Genomic DNA, 20,856 nt, shown 5'->3' with positions numbered 1-20,856 from the left:
TATCATGTGCACCTAAAAACTAGGGCAGGCTTGGTCTGAGAAAGCATGGAGCCCGGGGAGCATGTGTGCTAACACTGGGGTGCACTATAAATGAGAGCGGTGATCGCATAGTGTGCAACAGCTCTGGGACCGGGGAGCCTGGCTCCATCAGCGGGGCACAGCACCACTGGGCTCAGCTCTGTGCCCCTGCCCCGGGGACCCGTCCCGACATTGTGCCATAGGAAACGCAGAGCTACAACGTAGCGACAATAGGCTGAGAGCCTGTTCGGAGCGCACCTCCACCCTCCCCCATCCTGTATTGTGCGCTGTGCCTGAGCACAGAGAAGACGGAGACTCCCAGTGCTGGCGGCGGCAGCAGAGGAGAGCGGTCGTGGCAGCAGCCACACCGGACAGCCTGACCGCACAGGGCATTACGGGGGGCGCTCCGTCCGCTGCGCACCATTTGGACATCGCTGTAAACTTTCCCCCAAGCTTTACACTGGACGCCCCCGACCCCTCACTGAGCAGAGGACGATGCTTTCCCCAGTCCTCCTCCCCGTGCAGGAGAGCGCACTGAGCCGTACATCGCAGCTGGGGCGGCACTGAGCGCAGCCGCATCCCGAGCCCGGGTCACTGTGGGACATGGAAGCCGAGGAGCAGGCGAGCAGCGCGGAGACCGGCAGCAACAAGGACTCCGAGCGGCAGCTCCGACTCCGGCTGTGCGTCCTCAACGAGATCCTGAGCACCGAGAGGGACTATGTGGGAACCCTGCGCTTCCTGCAGTCGGTGAGTAGCTGCACAATGCACATGGTCTTTGTGCTGTTTGGAGCATGATTTGTGGGTGCTCCACCCTGCAACCTGAACTGTGCCCGACTGCTACCAGAGCCGGGCTGTGAGCTCCATCCTGCAACCTGTTCTCTGTCCTGCAACGAGAGCCCGTTTGCGAGCGCCTTCCTGCAACTAGAGCCCGTTTGCGAGCGCCTTCCTGCAACTAGAGCCCGTTTGCGAGCGCCTTCCTGCAACTAGAGCCCGTTTGCGGGCGCCTTCCTGCAACTAGAGCCCGTTTGCGGGTGCCTTCCTGCAACGAGAGTCCGTTTGCGGGTGCCTTCCTGCAACGAGAGCCCGTTTGCGGGCGCCTTCCTGCAACGAGAGCCCGTTTGCGGGTGCCTTCCTGCAACGAGAGCCCGTTTGCGAGCGCCTTCCTGCAACGAGAGCCCGTTTGCGGGTGCCTTCCTGCAACGAGAGCCCGTTTGCGGGCGCCTTCCTGCAACGAGAGCCCGTTTGCGAGCGCCTTCCTGCAACGAGAGCCCGTTTGCGAGCGCCTTCCTGCAACTAGAGCCCGTTTGCGAGTGCCTGCCTGCAACTAGAGCCCGTTTGCGAGCGCCTGCCTGCAACTAGAGCCCGTTTGCGAGCGCCTTCCTGCAACGAGAGCCCGTTTGCGAGCGCCTTCCTGCAAACGAGAGCCCGTTTGCGAGCGCCTTCCTGCAAACGCAAAATGTAGCAAAATGCTACAAAGGAAACTAAAATTTCCGGTTTTGAATGAATCTGACTTAAAAAAAGCAAACAAACAAAAAAAAAACAATGATCTATAACAGCTGATCTGCGGCGTGCCCACTGTTGCACCCCCACCGATCAGCTATTGATAGCCTATTATAAGGATAGGTCATCATTACAAAAAGCAGTGACCAACTTCTTTAAAAGGAGTCTTGTCTGCACAAAATGACTGTTCAAACCAAGCACCGGCTCTCGATGCACACTTTGTGTGGCTAAAAATTTAAGTGCACCTTCCCACCTAACTTGTTTTCCATCTCTGCCCTTCTCTGGCTTCACAGAGCCAGAGTTGTCAATCAAAGAAGGAGCGGAGATAGAGGGATAAGTAGGTGGGAAGGTGCAGTGAACTGATGGCCACACCAAGGGTACTCTGAGCGCCTGTACTTAGTTTGAACAGTTTTTCTGTGCTGACAGTCCCTGTAAAACTGTGTGTGCTCCACCTTGCAACCTAAATCTTTTATCTATGCCACACTGCAACTTGAGCCTTGTGCTTATTCTCCATCTCCTCTGTGTGTGCTTTCAGAAGGGTGCAGGCAGTTGGAATGTACAGGCGGTATACAGTGCCTTGCAAAAGTATTCGGCCCCCTGGAACTTTTCAACCTTTTTCCACATATCATGCTTCAGACATAAAGATGCCAAATGTTAATTTTTGGTGAAGAATCAACAATAAGTGGAACACAATTGTGAAGTTGAACGAAATTTATTGGTTATTATAAATTTTTGTGGAAATTCAAAAACTGAAAAGTGGGGCGTGCAATATTATTCTGCCCCTTTACTTTCAGTGCAGCAAACTCACTCCAGAAGTTCATTGTGGATCTCTGAATGATCCAATGTTGTCCTAAATGCCTAATGATGATAAATATAATCCACCTGTGTGTAATCAAGTCTCCGTATAAATGCACCTGCTCTGTGATAGTCTCAGGGTTCTGTTTGAAGCACAGAGAGCATCATGAAGACCAAGGAACACAACAGGCAGGTCCGTGATACTGTTGTGGAGAAGTTTAAAGCCAGATTTGGATACAAAATGATTTCTAAAACTTTAAACATCCCAAGGAGCACTGTGCAAGCGATCATATTGAATTGGAAGGAGTATCATACCACTGCAAATCTACCAAGACCCGGCCGTCCCTGTAAACCAGTGTTTCCCAAACTCCAGTCCTCACGGACCCCACAGGTCATGTTCTCAGGATTTCCTTAGTATTGCACAGGTGGTGGAAGTTTCATCAAGCCCTCAGAAATTCTGTCACCTGTGCAACACTATGGACATCCTGAAAACATGACCTGTGGGGTCCGTGAGGACTGGAGTTTGGGAAACACTGCTCTAAACTTTCATCTCAAATAAGGAGAAGACTGATCAGAGATGCAGCCAAGAGGCCCATGATCACTCTGGATGAACTGCAGAGATCTACAGGTGAGGTGGGACAGTCTGTCCATAGGACAACAATCAGTCGTACACTGCACAAATCTGGCCTTTATGGAAGAGTGGCAAGAAGAAAGCCATTTAGAGATAACCATAAAAAGTGTTGTTTAAAGTTTGCAACAAGCCACCTGGTAGACATACCACACATGTGGAAGAAGGTGCTCCGGTCAGATGAGACCAAAATCAAACTTTTTGGCAACAATGCCAAATGATATGTTGGCGTAAAGGCACCACAGCTCATCACCCTGAACACACCATCCCCACTGTCAAACATGGTGGTGGCAGCATCATGGTTTGGGCCTACTTTTCTTCAGCAGGGACAGGGAAGATGGTTAAAATTGATGGGAAGATGGATGGAGCCAAATACAGGACCATTCTTGAAGAAAACCTGTTGGAGTCTGCAAAAGACCTTAGATTGGGACTGAGATTTGTCTTCCAACAAGATAATGATCCCAAACGTAAAGCAAAATCTGCAATGGAATGGTTCACAAATAAATGTATCCAGGTGTTAGAATGGCCAAGTCAAAGTCTAGACCTCAATCCAAACGAGAATCTGTGGAAAGAGCTGAAAACTGCTGTTCACAAACGATCTCCATCAAACCTCACTGAGCTCGAGCTGTTTACCAAGGAAGAATGGGCAAGAATTTCAGTCTCTCGATGTACAAAACTGATAGAGACATACCCCAAGCGACTTGCAGCTATAATCACAGGAAAATGGCGCAACAAAGTATTAAGTTAAAGGGGTCAAATAATATTGCACGCCCCACTTTTCAGTTTTTGAATTTCCACAAAAACTTAAAATAACCAATAAATTTGGTTCAACTTCACAATTGTGTTCCACTTGTTAATTCTTCACCAAAAATTTACATTTGGTTTCTTTATGTTTGAAGCATGATATGTGGGAAAAGGTTGAAAAGTTCCAGTGAGCCGAATACTTTCGCAAGGCACTGTAGATCTGCTATGTGGTGTGCTGGGTATATGTATGTACTAGTAAATCCTTCTCCTTTTGGTGTTTCCCAGGAGGTGGTCTTATTGCGGCACAGGAGGGGAAATTGCACCCCCGGACCCTGCTAAGTGTCGGGTCTTGTGTCTGTGTCTTGCTGTTCGTGAATTGTTTTAAAAGGTTTTCCTTCTGGGTCCATAACTAGATTAAAGAGTCAGAGCAGCAGCTCTTGTGAAATCTGGGAGATTACATACTGTGTCCTCCATTTGTCAACCATGAGGTCAAAAGGGATTCAAAGTAATCTGTCACTTTCTGCAGCCACAGTTTGGGTGCTGCTTTATTAACCTCAGCAGTGCTAGATTAGTGAGGATCTTCACTTATTTAAAAGGAGTAGTTTCATTGTTGGATGCTATAGCCGAGGAGACATCTGTTCACACCATGTTTAGTTTTAATATACTCAGCAGAGAAGTTTTATATCCTTAAGCCCCCATTTATCTTTTGGAAACATAAAACAAGGGTTCAGGATTTGCTACATCTGCTTGTAGCCTGCAGTGCACTATATGAGGAGCAAGGAAAATGCAAGAATAGAAATACTATATTATGTCAGAGTGTTATGGTCACCTCATCAGTATGTCAATGTGCTATGATCCCACCTTGTCACTTCTTTTAGAATGTTACAAGCAAAGAAAAAATGGGGGCACCACAGTCAATGGGACTCAAACCAAGACCTGAAAAAACGCCAATAATATGTGAAGAGAAACAGATAGGTCTTATAGATGGGAGTCACCACCAATACTAATACAAAACATAGCTTTATTAAACATGGAAAAAAGAGACAGAACACTTTAAAAGCATTTAAAACCAAAGAGGGATACAAGATACCCCCATAATTGCAGACAAGCCCAGAATAAGGCAAAAAAGCCGCACCTCCCCAATTAGAGTATAATACACATGCCCAAAAATTGTGACTACAATAAAAAATGAATATATGAATGCCCTGAATGCCGCAATAATACACAAGTGGCAATAAATACACACAGTACAAAACCAGTCAAACAGTTGGTGAGGATAATGCACATCCGGCTGATAAGAAAATGCACAATCGGCTGATAAAGAGGTAAGTATACTAACCAATATTAATATCCACCATGTATACAACCGACCACCTGGACGCATATGAGCCCCAAATGAGGTCTCAAGACTGGCAAATCCTATGGGTGCCACTGTGAGGCAGAATCAGGCAGAGTCAGCTAGCATAAATAGGGCATGAGTACCCCAAAGGGAATGGAGGTGCGGACAGCAGGCACCCAACGCGTGTCGCCACACACTGGTGGCTTCGTCAGGGGTGATGCCTGCATGTCCTGCCTCCCTTAAGTACCAAGTGATCGGTCACTTACCGAAAAACAGCTGTGAGGCTGCTGGGAGCGCCGCATGGAGTGAGTGATGGCGTCTGCACTTGCCGGGCCCGGCGTGTGAGCACTGCGCATGCGCCGGCTGTACAGAGCGGAAAAGTGTGATCCGCTCTCCGTTGCCAAGGCAACATGCGCACTGCGATATGTGCGCTTGCGCTGGTTACAGCATGAAAAACAAAAGTGCAGAGTGCACAATATATGGCGGTATAACACAATAGCACAGCCTAAAGACCCCGTGGTGCACAGTGATAAATACAAATTAAATAATGAATGATAACATAAAAATGGAAAGAAAATAAACCCAACAAGAACCCATAAAAAATGAAAAAAATGAATCAAACGAAAAATGAAAGATAAATGAACAGAGAATAAGACAAGTATAATGAAAATAAATAACAAAATAATAAAAAATAAACGATAACAAAAATAATGATGAACTAAATAATGAAAACAACTAAGAGCATGTACAGAATGTGTTAACAAACACACACATGCAATGCTGGCATAGTTACTAGATGGTAGCAAAACCCGCTAAAGTACCTGTTATAAGAAGAAAAACAGAAAAACGGGGGAACACTCACAATGGGGTGCACTGTACAGAGAGTTAAACAAAAGACATATACACTGATTTCTTCAGCCAGAAAAGGCCGTGAGACAATAAGAAAAGTCATTGTTTGTAAAAACCAGTGAATAATAAGTCTTCATTGATGCCCCCAGGGATGACACAGTCCAAGTTGAAGATCCACTTAGATTCCCGCTTTAGAAGTTCCAGTGTAACATCTCCCCCTCTAATGTTCATATGCACTGCCTCCAGTCCAAGCACCTTGGTGCCAGCCCAAAGTGAATTGTGCTCGGCCAAGAAGTGCGCAGCCACAGAGGTGAGGGTTTTTCCTTTAGACTTGTCCTTTGTTGCCGTTGTTATAGTAGAGAAATGTTGCTGTATCCGTTTTCTAAGTTCTTGAGTCGTTTGGCCCACGTAAACTTTTGGGCACGGGCAAACCAGCGCATAGACCAAGTTCCGAGACCTGCAATTGAAATAGGCCTTGATGGGAGTCTGTGAAAACAAAGAGGGCACCATAATTCTTTCATTACCACTGGTGTAGGGACAAATGCTGCAATTACCGCAGGGAAAAGTACCCTTTAACCTGCCCCCTCTACGGATTTTTGTAACAGGGCGCTGGAAGTGGCTATGACTTAGGCAATCCCTAAAACTTCTTGCCCTTCTGGCTATTAAGTTAGGTTGGGGGGCAATATGGGGGAGTAATTTGGATTCACTTTGTAAAATGCCCCAGTATTTAGATAGAATCCCCCTTAAGTCTTGCCATTGGTTATTAAACCCTGTGATGATACCCAATGGTTTCTCCGTAGTTTTAGCCTTACTTTGTAAGAGGTCCCCCCTGTTACTATGATTAGCCGCAGAATAGGCACGTGAAATAACCCGTTTCGGGTATCCTCTTTCTCGGAAGCGTGCAGTAAGATCTTGAGAGTGTGTCTTGAAGTCCTGATGGTCACTACAAACTCTCCTGACTCTGTAAAATTGACCCTTCGGAATACCTGTTTTAAAGTGCATAGGATGGAAACTGGCAAAGTGCAGCAGACTATTCGTGGCAGTAGGTTTCCGATACAGAGTCGTTGAAATTTTAGGCCCCTTCACTTGTAATCTCAGGTCCAAGAATTCGATATCCGTCTGGGAGTATTGTGAAGTGAGGCGTATGTTCCAAGGATTGTCATTCAAGATGCCCACAAATTCTTCACATTGATCAAGGGTGCCTGTCCAGATAAACACAATGTCATCAATATAACGGAACCACTTTATGACATGTTTAAAAAAGTGTTCCAGACAGAACACCCTTGTGACCTCCCACCACCCCAAAAAGAGGTTGGCATATGAGGGGGCACAGCGTGCCCCCATAGCTGTGCCCCTTACCTGCCTGTAGTAGACCCGGTCAAAGATGAAATAATTTTGGTCCAGAACAAACAACAGTAGGTCAAGAATGAACGAGTCAAGTCCCCTGTCACCGGTTGTGTTAGAGTCCAGAAAAAAAGACACAGCATGTATACCTAGTTCGTGTCCAATACACGTGTATAATGACTCCACATCGAGGGTAACAAGCCACGCCCCTGGTGGAATCACCAGATCCTGGAGTTGTAGAATAAGAGCTGCAGAGTCCTTGACATAAGACTTGAGAGACACAACTAAGGGCTGAAGAAAAAAATCAATAAAAACACACGGCCGCTCAAGTAACCCACCAATCCCAGAAACTATCGGCCTACCAGGAGGGGCCTGTACAGACTTGTGTACCTTTGGAAGCATGTAAAAGGTGGGAATTCTGGGATGGTGGGTGATAAGAAAATCTCGTTCGCGTTTGTTGATAATGTTCCGTGTGTGAGCCGCCTCCAATAGACGATTCAATTTGCCCTGGAATACACATGTGGGATCTGAGGGTAACACCTGATAACAATCCACATCTCCCAATTGACGCAAGGCTTCTTGTGTGTAGAGGTCAACCGGCCAGATCACCAAGTTGCCCCCCTTGTCCGCCTCGCGGATAACAAACTCCCTGTTGGAACCTAGTTTCGCCAATGTGGCCTGATCTTTTTGGCTAATATTTCTCCCTTTAATGGGGTCAAGCTTTAGATCATGTACCTCTCTGCATACAGCATTGAAGAAGCTCTGTACTGCCGGGCATAACGTGAAAGAAGGTGTAGCCTGTGAGGGAAGTCTTCCAGTGAATTTTCTTCTGGGCTGGCACTCGTCTCCCTCTTCCAATAGGTCCAGGAGGTCCCTCAGGACCAATCTGTCGGCCAAGGGCAGCTCATCTAAGGTAGAAGGGCGGTGATAAAGCAATTTAAACGTTAACTGCCTGCAGAACAGATAAACATCCTTGATAAATGTAAATTTATCAAGGCCACTGGTAGGGCAGAAAGACAAACCTTTCTCCAATAATTTGATTTCACATTGCGTTTTCTTTTAGAATGTTATGGTCGCTGGGTCAGGGTGGTAGTCAGCTTGTAACTGCCTCAGAAAGATGCTATCATCTTGTCTCTGCATCATGGTACTGTGCTATCTGCATCCGGGTGTTATGGTCCCCCAGTCTCTGTGTCACCATGCTGTGGTCAGTTCATCACTGTAGCATTTTGTGAAGTTAGTCTTCTGCCCCCACTTTTCATGTCATTTTGGACAGTCAGTTCTGAAAATATGTCAAACAGGACTGGAGCAGCTGCTTTTCTTGCATGTATAAGTCCTTAAATGTTTTATAAATTTATTTAAATTGTCAATGTCTTCATGAGTGAAACAACCTCCACTGTGGTGAAATAACCTTTCTTGCATAAGAAGATCTTCTCAGGACTTCCTGTGTATGACATGAGGACACTGAGAATAGACTTCCTCCTAATGCTGCATTGTATCAGATGAGAGGAAAGATAGCAAGCTCACATTATTACCTCTGCAAAATCCCTTCCTAACATATACTTTGAATTTCTCCGACTGGGTCAGTCACGAGGTACCATTTTCAACGAAACTGGTAGATCCATTCACACACTGTCCATATGGTCAGCAGGAGCCAGCACAAAGGAAGGGAACTGTCGCTTTATAACTTAGTGCCACATATGTCTTCTCCACATAGTCTGTAAATACAGGCCTGACTCCTCCGTCCTCGTAGACTGTGGGCACAGGCCTGACTTGTCTGTCCGCGCAGACAGTGGGCACAGTCCTGACTTGTATGCCTGTGTAGACTGTGGGCTCAGGCCTGACTCGGCTGGCCACATGGAATGTGGGCACAGTCCTGACTCGTCTGCCCTCGTAGACTGTGGGCACAGGCCTGACTTTTCCTGTAGAATTTGTGTGCAGGTTCTACTGAGACTGCGGGTCCTATGTCTCTTCATAGTTTTTATGTGCTGGTCCTACTTTTCACATACTGTCGAGCACAAGATATACTTTATAGACTGTGGGAGCATATTTTTATCTTTCTTCTTAGGCAATGGGTATAGGTCGTTTCCACACAGATTGCGGTTTCATTCTTTTCTTCATAATCCACGAGGAAAAGTCCTATTTCTCATAGACTGTGAATGCATTTCCAATTTTTTCTTATAGGTCTACACCATGTAGACCACGGGTACAGGTCTTCCTTTTACAAGCAACAGCCAAATTTAAATGAAAATATAGTGCCTACCGCCATCTGTATTGGCCAATTATTACTTGTGCCTTGAATATTCATGGACATTATTACTACTATTTTTGCAGTACTCTGTGATTGTCCTCTGGAGACTTCCTGACACATTGTAATGGGGGAAGGTAGAATTGAGTGAACATCTGTGATGTTCACTCTTTTTGGTTCAAAACACAAGTGATACATGTAATGATGCGCTTGTACCTTTAAGATGGTTCTCAGCATGGTAGTTTACAGGCCTGGACCTGGCTCGGGGCTCGTTTTGTGCTGCCTGTTTATCTCGTCTCTAAAGCTGCCTCGCCCAAGTGGCACAGGGCCCTGTAGACCAGAGCGAGTTGTGGTTTCTGCTTTTTCTTTTTCTTTTTTTGTTTCACCTACTTCTAACTCTGAAGTCTAAAAACAGACGAAAAAGTAATTTTTTTTCTGCTGTGGGTGGGACCCCTGCTGTGATTCAGAAAATAAAGTCTGGTTCTGACGATGGGTGCCTCATACCACGTAATGTCACTGGTTTTATACATGCAGATTATGATTATTTGCCCTTTTACATTTCTTTCCTATTCCCTCTGACCTACAGATTTCCTGGTTTATCATGTGTAGAACTATATCGTTTTACAGAACAGAATAGGCTGCTGTCTCACATGTAGGAAAGAGGGTAATTAGTTGGAACAGTGTTGCATTGGCATCATCCCCAGGAGCTGCTTATTACTTATAATAATCTTTTTATTTATATAGTGCCAACTTTTTCCGCAGCTCTTTACAATTTGCACACATTATCATTTCTGTCCCCAATGGGGCACACAATCTAAATTCCCTATCGGTATGTCTTTGGAATGTGGGAGGAAACCGGAGAACCCGGAGGAAACCCACAAAAACACGGGGAGAACATACAGACTCCTTGCAGATGCATGACCTAAGCGTTTTCTAGCCTGACCGTGCTTCCTTAGTAATTGACGGTCATGAATGCCGGAGCTGCTTGGATTAGAGGACTGTCCCCTCCATGAGGCCTCGGCTGTCGCAAGCGTGCCGCTCTCTTAATGACTTTTGCAGATACGAAAATCTGCGTAACGCTGGACACTTCACAGTTTTCACGTCTGTTTTTTTCCAGTCAGGTGGATGGAAGCAGAATAACATTCTTCCTCCAGGTTTTACTGTCTGGTTCTGCTTTATCCCATTGCATCATTCACAGAAGTCTGGAGATCAGGCCTGGAAGAGTCCCAGAGGGCGTTGATGCTTGAGAGAGGATGCAAGGGCAGTGAAAACCTCACAGTGGCCAATGCTGTGTGTAAATATGTTGTTTTTCTCAGCAATAATACTGGAAATAATTGTGAAGTAGTCTGCTTTATAATCCGCACCATCCACCTTTAGCACTTAGCTAATGTGCGCCGTCCACCAGTAGTATCTAACATAATAATGGCCATCCACTTGTAGAATTTTGTATAATGAGAGCCAACCATCTGTGGCATTTTGCATAATGTGAGCCATCCACCTGTAGTATCTTACATAATATGAGGCATCCACCTGTAGCATCTTACATAATGTGTACCATCTACCTGTAGCATCTTACATAATTTGAGGCATCCACTTGTAGCATCTTACATAATGTGAGGCATCCGCCTGTAGCATCTTACATAATGTGTACCATCTACCTGTAGCATCTTGCATAATTTGAGGCATCCACTTGTAGCATCTTACATAATGTGAGGCATCCGCCTGTAGCATCTTACATAATGTGTACCATCTACCTGTAGCATCTTGCATAATTTGAGGCATCCGCCTGTAGCATCTTACATAATGTGAGCCATCCACTTGTAACATCTTGAATAATGTGGGCCATTCTCCTATATGATCTTACATAATGCATAACATCCACCTGTAGTATCTTGCATAAGGAGGGCCATCCACCCAGGCCTGTGGAATCAGTAAGCCAAACTTCTGACTCCTCAAACTTCCTTGACTCCAGACTCTTGACTCCACAGCTCTGGTCACTACTGAGCATGTACATAAAGTGCAGCGCAGACTCATCTCACCTAAAAAGCCGAGATCCTTAGATCAGGAATAGAACAGGCATTTATAGGACATTTCATAAGTTTCCCAAATACTTATGAAAAATGTACAGCACACACTGCATTAAACTACGGTACCCAATTTATTATATATTTTAGGAGTCAGAGTTGATCCATTTTATACCGACTCCACTAAAATGGACACAGACTCCAACTCCACATCCCTGCATCCACCTGTAACATCTTATATAATGCATGCCATCCACCTGTAGCATCTTATATAATGAGGGCCATCCACCTGTAGCATCTTGCATAATGCGTGGCATCCACCTGTAGCATCTTACATAATGTGTGCCATCCACTTATAACATATAATGTGAGGCATCCGCCTGTAGCATCTTACATACTGTGCGCCATAAAATTCTAACATCTTATATAATGAGGGCCTTCCACCTGTAACACCTTACATAACGAGGGCTATCCACCTGTAGCATCTTATATAATGAGGGCCTTCCACCTGTAGCATCTTATAAAATGAGGGCCATCCACCTGTAGCATCTTTCATAATGTGTGCCATCCACTTGTAGCATCTTACATACTGTGCGCCATAAAACTCTAACATCTTTTATAATAAGGGCCATCCACCTGTAATACCTTACAAAACGAGGGCCATCCACCTGTAGCATCTTATATAATGAGGGCCATCCACCTGTAGCATCTTATATAATGAGGGCCATCCACCTGTAGCATCTTATATAATGAGGGCCATCCACCTGTAGCATCTTATATAATGAGGGCCATCCACCTGTAGCATCTTATATAATGAGGGCCATCCACCTGTAGCATCTTATATAATGAGGGCCATCCACCTGTAGCATCTTACATAATGAGGGCCATCCACCTGTAGCATCTTACATAATGAGGGCCATTCACCTGTAGCATCTTACATAATGAGGGCCATCCACCTGTAGCATCTTACATAATGAGGGCCATCCACCTGTAGCATCTTACATAATGAGGGCCATCCACCTGTAGCATCTTACATAATGAGGGCCATCCACCTGTAGCATCTTATATAATGAGGGCCATCAACCTGTAGCATCTTATATAATGAGGGCCATCCACCTGTAGCATCTTATATAATGAGTGCCATCCACCTGTAGCATCTTATATAATGCACGCCTTCCACCTGTAACATCTTACATAATGAGGGCCATCTACCTGTAGCATCTGACATAATGCACACCATCTACAGCCCCCAACACAGTGTGTGCCAGCTGTCTGTAGAATCCTATATAATGTGTGATATGTTATTAATCTGTAGGGTCCATACTTGTTGTTACTGATAGTAGAGTAGGGTAGTAGAGATGTTTGGTGGAGTAGGGATGTTTGGGTCCCCTGTTTAGCTGAGTTGCTTTTACTTTGGATTCTTCCGATGGTTGACAGTTTACATGTTCTTGGCAGTGGAAGGGTCACTCTGAGCCAAGTTATATTTCTACAAAGCTTATGAAGAAATGTGGGATTTATTATCTATTACCCAACCAGAGTCTTCAATATGGAGTGCAAATTTAAATGTATAAAAGCTTATAAAAAGTAGATGTGCTCTGGCTGAGGAACTTACACTCTTATTGCTGGGGACACAAGTCTGGATAGCAGGGACAGGCAGGTAGGGCAGCCCATTAGATCTCTGCTAGACATCTATGCCCCACCTGGACCCAGGCCAGAACCTGATAAACGTTAAAGATGGACGTTCACATCAGCAAGGGCACTGGATCGTGTTACAGACTCCACAGAAAGGAAACCCGAATCTTCCTTCTGTTCTCCTCTTCCTTTAACCTCTTAGCAAACTGCTGCCGGATAGTGGTAATCCGATTTGGACCAGAATCTGAGAGTATGCGCTTGCCTTGGGGTAAAATCATCAATCGCCCCAACTCCCCCGTGGGCTGACTTTGTAAATTACTGAATGTGATCTAACTGGTTGGCCTGACCCCATCATCATTCCATATAAAGAACCTGCTCACACACAAGAGCAAATAGACTAAAAATGTTACCGATAGTGTCTAACATAAACAATCCTTATCTAATTAAAAAAGAAAATACACTTTATAACTATTAAGAAGGAAAATTCATGCACAATTCCTGATTCTAACAATAGATACAAATAGTGGCACTCATATTATGAGAGTCATTTATTAAGCCACATATAAAGCCAAGACTAAATGAGTCAGGGAGGTGGAGGAAACAGAAAGCAAACCTCAATGCTTTCACTAATATTTTTGACCCTGCTATTCACCCTACCTGATCAGAGATTGGCACCCTAGGTAAAGCACGCAAGTTACGGTGCCCCCGTTCAGTCATCTCACACTATTAAACCCTAGGGAGTCCTGCAAACTACAACTCCTCACAGAGAAAGGATGGAGACAATAAGTAATTCCTATGACAATCTGCAACCAATATACAGTAATAAAGTGACAAAGTTGAGGGTTAATAAATTAATGACATCCACCTCCTCAGACCACTCCATGTCCTCTAAAGGTTAATAGTCTGGACTAACATGATGTTGCCATGACTTCTGCAATCCGCTTCTTTCATGCACATGTCATAAATGATTTATTGCGAATCGACCACTTTATTGCATCCATTACAGAGGCAGAACATGAAGTTCCTGGGCCCCAATGCAGAATCCATAACAGGTTGCTCCCCCATATGTGATATGTCATTATTGCTGAACTCCTGTGGTGTTTAGGCACCTTTTGCATCTCAGTTAAATCCCTGATTCATAATTTAATGCTCCATTTGCTATCAAGATTATAGTTGACATGTGCATATTTTAGATCAGGGGTTTCTGCTCTGGTCTTATATGGGGGAACCTGCTGATTACTGACAGAATTACACTGTTTCTATTACTTCTGACATTTGTTTTGGATTTTGGAGATCTGTATGATTCTGCTGTGTCCTCATGTCATCTTTTTCCTCTTCCTTCTGCTTCTTTGCCTCATTCGCTTCCACATCTTTTGTCTTCCTGTTGTCTTTTCCTGAGTTTGCATGTTGTGTTCTCCCACATCTTTCCCAACTTCCGCTTGCATGCATCCCCTCTTCTTCCTCCTGCGGCTTTTCCTCAACTTCCTCCTGCGGCTTTTCCTCAACTTCCTCCTGCGGCTTTTCCTCAACTTCCTCCTGCGGCTTTTCCTCAACTTCCTCCTGCGGCTTTTCCTCAACTTCCTCCTGCGGCTTTTCCTCAACTTCCTCCTGCGGCTTTTCCTCAACTTCCTCCTGCGGCTTTTCTCCATCTTCCTCCTGCGCCTTTTCCCCCAATCTTCCTCTTGCACTATTTCCCCCAATCTTCCTCTTGCGCCTTTTCACCCCATCTTCCTTTTGCGCCATTTCCCCCACGTCTTGCACCTGCGCCATTTCCCCCACATCTTGCACCTGCGCCTTTTCCCCCATGTCTTGCACCTGTGCCTTTTACCCCACTCATCTTTATCATGTGCCTTTTCCCTGTCTTCTCATGACCTTCTGTATTCTTCCATGTTACTTGGAAATCTTTGTACCTAAATGACTACATGTAAAGTAAGTGTATTATATCTGGGAGAGACATCTTTGATTTCCTGTTTTGCTGAAAGGAAGGGACTATAAAGCAGATGACCCCACTGGTACCACTGGATATCATGAATTAACATCAATCTATCAGGCTTCCTGATGAGCCGCACAGTGTCACACGTTGAGGCAATTGCAGGAAGACTTATCTAGATAAGTACTACCTTTTACCTTACATTTAATATGTTATCAATTACATTTATGTTGCAGCTAGGGGAACATATGGCCCTGCTGATCTAAAGCTGTCTGAGATAGTGGTGTTGGTTCGAGGACAGTATAGGGCATCCCAGAGATAGCTGCCGAGGAGCGAGTGGACCACTGTTGTCTATCTAGGGTCCCAACCTCTGCAGTTAGGTAGGGTTGAGCTTGTTACGGTAAGGGAGTATTTTTCTGTCATCAGTATTTTTTATCAAGATATTTTCTCTGGATTGTTAATGGGTACATATCGCACCCTTAGGTTGCTGTAAGATAATGTTGTATGTAGACAGCTATTTGTAGATCCCGTTTACACTTTTAATATCTGTTTTTAATCTGATGTAAATACATTGGTGTTAGTTAATTAGGGCATACCAGGGCATTGTAGGGACGGCCACCGTTGAGCAGGGGTGCCACTTCGCTTCCATGGGATGCCATTCTCCGCTGTTAGGTAGACGCTAATTATAGGCGAATTATATCGAATTAGGGTGAGTTATTTACATTCTGGTGTTTATATCTGTTTATATCCATTTATATTTGTTAGTGTTTGATATTTTTGTGTTGGGAGTCTGACCTTTTAATGTTTGATAATATAGTATTCAATTTTAATTAGAATGGTCCGTATATGATAGCCCAGCCCCACTGGTGAACAAGATCTCTGGAATCTTAAACAGATGGAGAAAAGTACATTAGTTTCCTGGTTTACTGCTAGTGTTTCCCTAGACTCTGGTTCCAACACTGGTTCACTAGCCTCCAGAGTACCATGTAGCATCAGTGTTTTGGTGTTGTTTCCAGTGATGATGGTGAAGTTAAATAAAAATGGACACTTCCTGGGCATTCCCCTAATCTCCCTCTCTGGCATCATGAAAGTGTATCCTTTGTTTCTTCTTTTCAAAGAATCGACTGTCGGTTGTGAGCAGTACGATCAAAAATAAATGCTTCAGTGTTTATACGGATGAAGTGTTCTGGTGGGGCACAAAGGGGGTGTTGGTGGCCTGTGGGGGGTCTAGTGTCCAGCGAATAGGATTCCAACTAGGAATAAGAAAGGGATAATTGAGCAGCTCCCGTGGATGGATAATTGATATATCCTATCAATCCATGTATAAAATCAAATCTGGCACATTTGTAATTTACACAGTTGGTTACCACCTATTATACTAGGATCAGGATTATGTTTTGTATTACTTTATGATTCCTATCAGAAATTTACAGAGGCATGTAAATGTTTGGGCACCTCTGGTCAAAATTACTGTTATTGTAAACAGTAAAGCAAGTTAAAGATGAAGTGATCCTAAAGTTAAACATGACAAATTTCCTTTGTGTTCGAGACAAAAAAAATATTATTTTTTACATTTTAAAAATTATAAAAAGGAAATTGGTCCTGTGCAAAAGTTTGGGCACCCTTTGAGATTTGTGTGCTCAGATAACTTTGACCAAGGTTTCAGACCTTACTTAAGGTACCTTCACACTAAACAACTTTACAACGAGAACGACAACGATCCGTGATGTTGCAGCGTCCTGGATAGCGATCTCGTTGTGTTTGACACGCAGCAGCGATCTAGATCCCGCTGTGATATCGCCGGTCGGAGCTAGAAGTCCAGAACTTTATTTGATCGTCAGATAGGTGTGTATCGTCGTGTTTGACAGCAAACGCAACGATGCCAGCAATGTTTTACATGGAGCTAACGACCTGTGAGAACGATAAGTGAGTCACCGTTACGTCACAGGATCGCTCCTGCATCGTTCTGGAGCTGCTGTGTTTGACGTCTCTACAGCGACCTAAACAGCGACGCTGCAGCGATCGGCTCGTTGTCTATATCGCTGCAGCGTCGCTGAGTGTGACGGTACCTTAAGCCTGTTAGGGTTATTATCTTGTTCACTATCATCGTTATGAAAGGCCAGGTGATGCAATTTTCCCAGCTTTATAATAACCCAGTCTCCTCTAAACTTGTGCCATAAACAGCAGCCATGGGTCCTACTAAGCAGCTGCCTAGCACTCTGAAAACAGTGGCGGCCCACAAAGCAGGAGAAGGCTGTAAGAAGATGGCAAAGCGTTTTCAAGTTGTCCTTTCCCTGGGTTGAAATGTAATTAAGAAATGGCAGTTAACAGGAACAGTGGAGGTCAAGATAATGTCTTGAAGACCAAGCTAAATTTCAGTGAGAGCTGCTGGTAGGATTGCTAGAGAGACAAATCAGAACCCCCGCCTGACTGCAAAAGACTTTCAGAAAGATTTAGCACTCTGAGGTTGTGGTACATTTTTCTACTGTTTCAGAGACACTTGCACAAATATGGTCTTCATGGAAGAGTCATGAGAAGAAAACATTTCCTGCATCCTCACCATAAAATTCAGCATCAGTAGTATGCAAAAGAACATCTAAACAAGCCTGATGTATTTTGGAAACCAGTCTTGTGGACTGATGAGGTTAAAATAGAACTCTTTGGCCACAATGATCAAGTACAAGTATGTGTGGAGAAAAAAGGGCACATCATTTCAGGAAAAGAACATCTCGCCAACCATTAAAGGGAATCTGTCACTTTGTTTTGCCGCTATAAGATGCGGCCACTGCCTTTTAGGGCTTATATACAGCGTTCTGTAATGCTGTAGATAAGCCCCCGGTCCGACCTGAAAGAGAAGAAAAACAAGTTTTATTATACTTACCCGTGGGACGGTCTGGTCCGATGGGTGTCCGGGTCCGGCGCCTCCTATCTTCACGCGATGTTGTCATCCTTCTCGCTTCATGCTGCGCTCCTGCGCAGGCTTACTGATCTGCCCTGTGCAGGGCAGAGCAAAGTACTGCAGTGTGAAGGCATCGGGGGAAAGGTCAGAGAGGCCCAGCGCCTGCGCACTGCAGTACTTTGCTCTGCTCTCAACAGGGCAGATCAGTACGCCTGCACTGAGCGCGGCACAAAGCAAGTAGGATTACGACATCGCATGAAGAGGGGTGGCGGGGAATCCGGGAACTGCGACACCCATTGGACCAGTCCGCCCCCGGGTGAGTATAATAAACCTTGTTTTTCTTCTCTTTCAGGTTGGTCCAGGGGCTTATCTACAGCATTATAGAATGCTGTAGATAAGCCCCGAAAGGCAGTGGCCGTATCTTATAGCGGCAAAATGAGGTGACATGTTCCTTTTAAGCCTGGGGGTGGATCAATCATGCTTTGTGGTTGTGTTGCAGAAAATGGCATGGGGAACATTTCACTGGTAGAAGGAAAAATAGATTCAATTACATTTCAACAAATTCTTGATTCCAATTTTGAAAAAAGTGTTTTTAACTCCAACAATATGTGAGGTTTATTAAGCAGGAAGGTGGTAGATGTCAGATGAACTTGGCCCTGGTGATTTGTGCTGGATTCCTAGAATCCATTGATCCACAATAATGTAGAGTTCAGGCTAATGGGCAAGGAGACAATAGACTGGTTTGCAGAGACTCTGGTGGTGGTTAGGTGGCAGCTGTAGGCTAGGAATAGATGAGTTTTCAGGTTCCGTTTGAAGGATCCAAATATGGGAGACAATCAGACGTGTTGAGGTACTTGGTTCCAGAGGATGGGTGAACCCCGGGAGAAGCCTTGGAGGCGATTGGATGAGGAACGCATGAGAGCAGAGTACACAAGGAGGTCTTGTGAGGACCGGAGATTACGTATATTGGGAAGTTAGTTTACTTATTATGCTTGCTTGTATAGCACCATCGTATTTCACAGCAATTTACAGATATTATCATCGATGTCTCCAATAGGGCTCACAATCTAAATTCCCTATCAGTATGTCTGTGTAGTGTGGGAGAAAACACACGCAAACACAGGGAGAACAGACAAACTCTTTGAAGGTGTTATCCTTGGTAGGATTTGACCCCAGGACACCAGTGCTGCAAACAGTGCTAACCAATAAGTCACCATGCCGCCTAGTTTGAAGATGTATGGGGGAGCAAAGGTGGTCCTCTGATTTCCAAAGGAGACCTTCATGGTCAGAAAGGTCACATAGTGGATAACCCATGGAGAAGTGTCTTTGCTTGGAAGTGGTGGCACTCATTTGACATATTTTACTACGTTGCATTCTGTGGGTTGGGATCTCCACCTCCCCCTACCCCAAACAAAGGACAGTTAGAGAACAGTCAACCCCTGGCACGTCTCTCTCTCAGATACAGTTCACATTTTGACTGGTCACACACCACCAGCACACTTGACTCTGCTCCATAATGCAGACATTCACACCTTTTGAACACAGGTCCTGATTCTGGTAAGCCTGTCCTACCTCGATCTGCTAAAGCACTAGCTGTCATATGATATCACAGTAATGGGAAAGTCTGTATTTACTGAAGACAGATTTTACCTCTGAATTGAGAATGAATGATCAGTCAACAAGGCGAAAGAAGCAGATTTCTCTCATAAGTCTGCATGCCCGCGATCACTAATACTGGCTTTCTGGATGCTGCGTATTTTTGCTGTGTCCAAAACGCTGCGTTGTACAGTACCAGCACAATGGAAGAGATTAATAGAAATCCCATGCCCGCATCCTTTTACACTGCATGAAATGTCTTTTGCGGGAACGCTAATTCTTCTGTCTTATGCCCCTGTGAATAGCCGTAAAGTGACCGCTATCATTGGGCGCTGGGTAGTAACTATGACGCTCATCGGAGCCGCCGAATCTTGCTGTCCTCAATGATGAGCGTTAACGTCACTACCTGGCACCTGTGAATGGTGGTCACTTTACTGCTTTTCACAGGCGCCGGAGACAGAATCGGGGAACTTGGACTACATCGGACCTACGTGGCAACATTTTGGGTAATAAATTGGTGAACGAGGGAATGTTTGAGGCAGTCTTTATTCAAATAAAGTGTTTTTTTTATTGTTTATGTTTGTTTTTATTTTTAATTACCCGGTTAGTAATGGGGGTGTCTGATGGATAACTCTCCATTATTAACCCCAGGGCTTGATGCCAGTTTTGCATTTTGAAAAATCACAGCTGTCATCAAACCGAACTACCATTACAGCGATTGCCACCACACCAGGGCAATCGGGAAGAACTGTGCAAAACATCAGAACTGGCACATCTAATGTGATGAGCCAATTTTGGGACTGCTGTTGGCTTGTATTTTTAGGCTGGGAAGGGCCAAATAACCATGGACCTTCCCAGCCTGATAATATAATCCTGCAGCTGTCTGCTTTATCTTGACTAGTTATCATAAATCGGGGGGACCCCGTGTAATTTTTTTCTTTTTTTAAATAAATTTAACTTTTATTAAGAGAATGCCAAGAGTGTGCAAACAGTCATCAAAGCAAAAGGTGGCTACTTTGAAGAACCTAGAATATAAGACATATTTTCAGTTGTTTCACACTTTTTTGTTAAGTATATAATTCCACATGTGTTAATTCATAGTTGTGATGCCTTTAGTGTTTATTTACAATTTTCATAGTCATGAAAATACAGAAAAATCTTTAAAGAGAAGGTGTGTCCAAACTTTTGGTCTGTACTGTATTACAAAGTCTTTTTATTTTCTCCTCTATTATTGAGTTATGAAATAAAAATTAAAACAATGGTGGCTTTTTAAATGTTTTTGTTCTATTTGTGCCTTGGAATGAAACTATTTT

General features: G+C 44.5%; 1 protein-coding gene across 2 annotated transcripts in view; it reads left to right on the top strand.

Annotated features, from left to right (window-relative positions):
• Positions 1–307: 307 nt before the first annotated feature.
• The window catches only part of PREX1 (phosphatidylinositol-3,4,5-trisphosphate dependent Rac exchange factor 1), a 136,552-nt gene continuing 116,003 nt past the window's right edge, over positions 308–20,856 (top strand). Inside the window, exon 1 of one of the 2 annotated variants that reach the window (XM_077253294.1) lies at positions 308–765. In XM_077253294.1, coding sequence (XP_077109409.1) covers positions 622–765 — 144 coding nt within the window. In that variant the 5' untranslated portion in view covers positions 308–621. The remainder of the gene's footprint in view (positions 766–20,856) is intronic. The other variant, XM_077253295.1, reaches the window with a different exon arrangement.

This window comes from Ranitomeya variabilis, chromosome 4 (genome assembly GCF_051348905.1).
Source record: "Ranitomeya variabilis isolate aRanVar5 chromosome 4, aRanVar5.hap1, whole genome shotgun sequence".
In the NCBI taxonomy this organism is placed as follows: domain Eukaryota; kingdom Metazoa; phylum Chordata; class Amphibia; order Anura; family Dendrobatidae; genus Ranitomeya; species Ranitomeya variabilis.
Note: the sequence above shows the minus strand (reverse complement) of the source record. Positions and strands in the feature narration are given on the sequence as shown.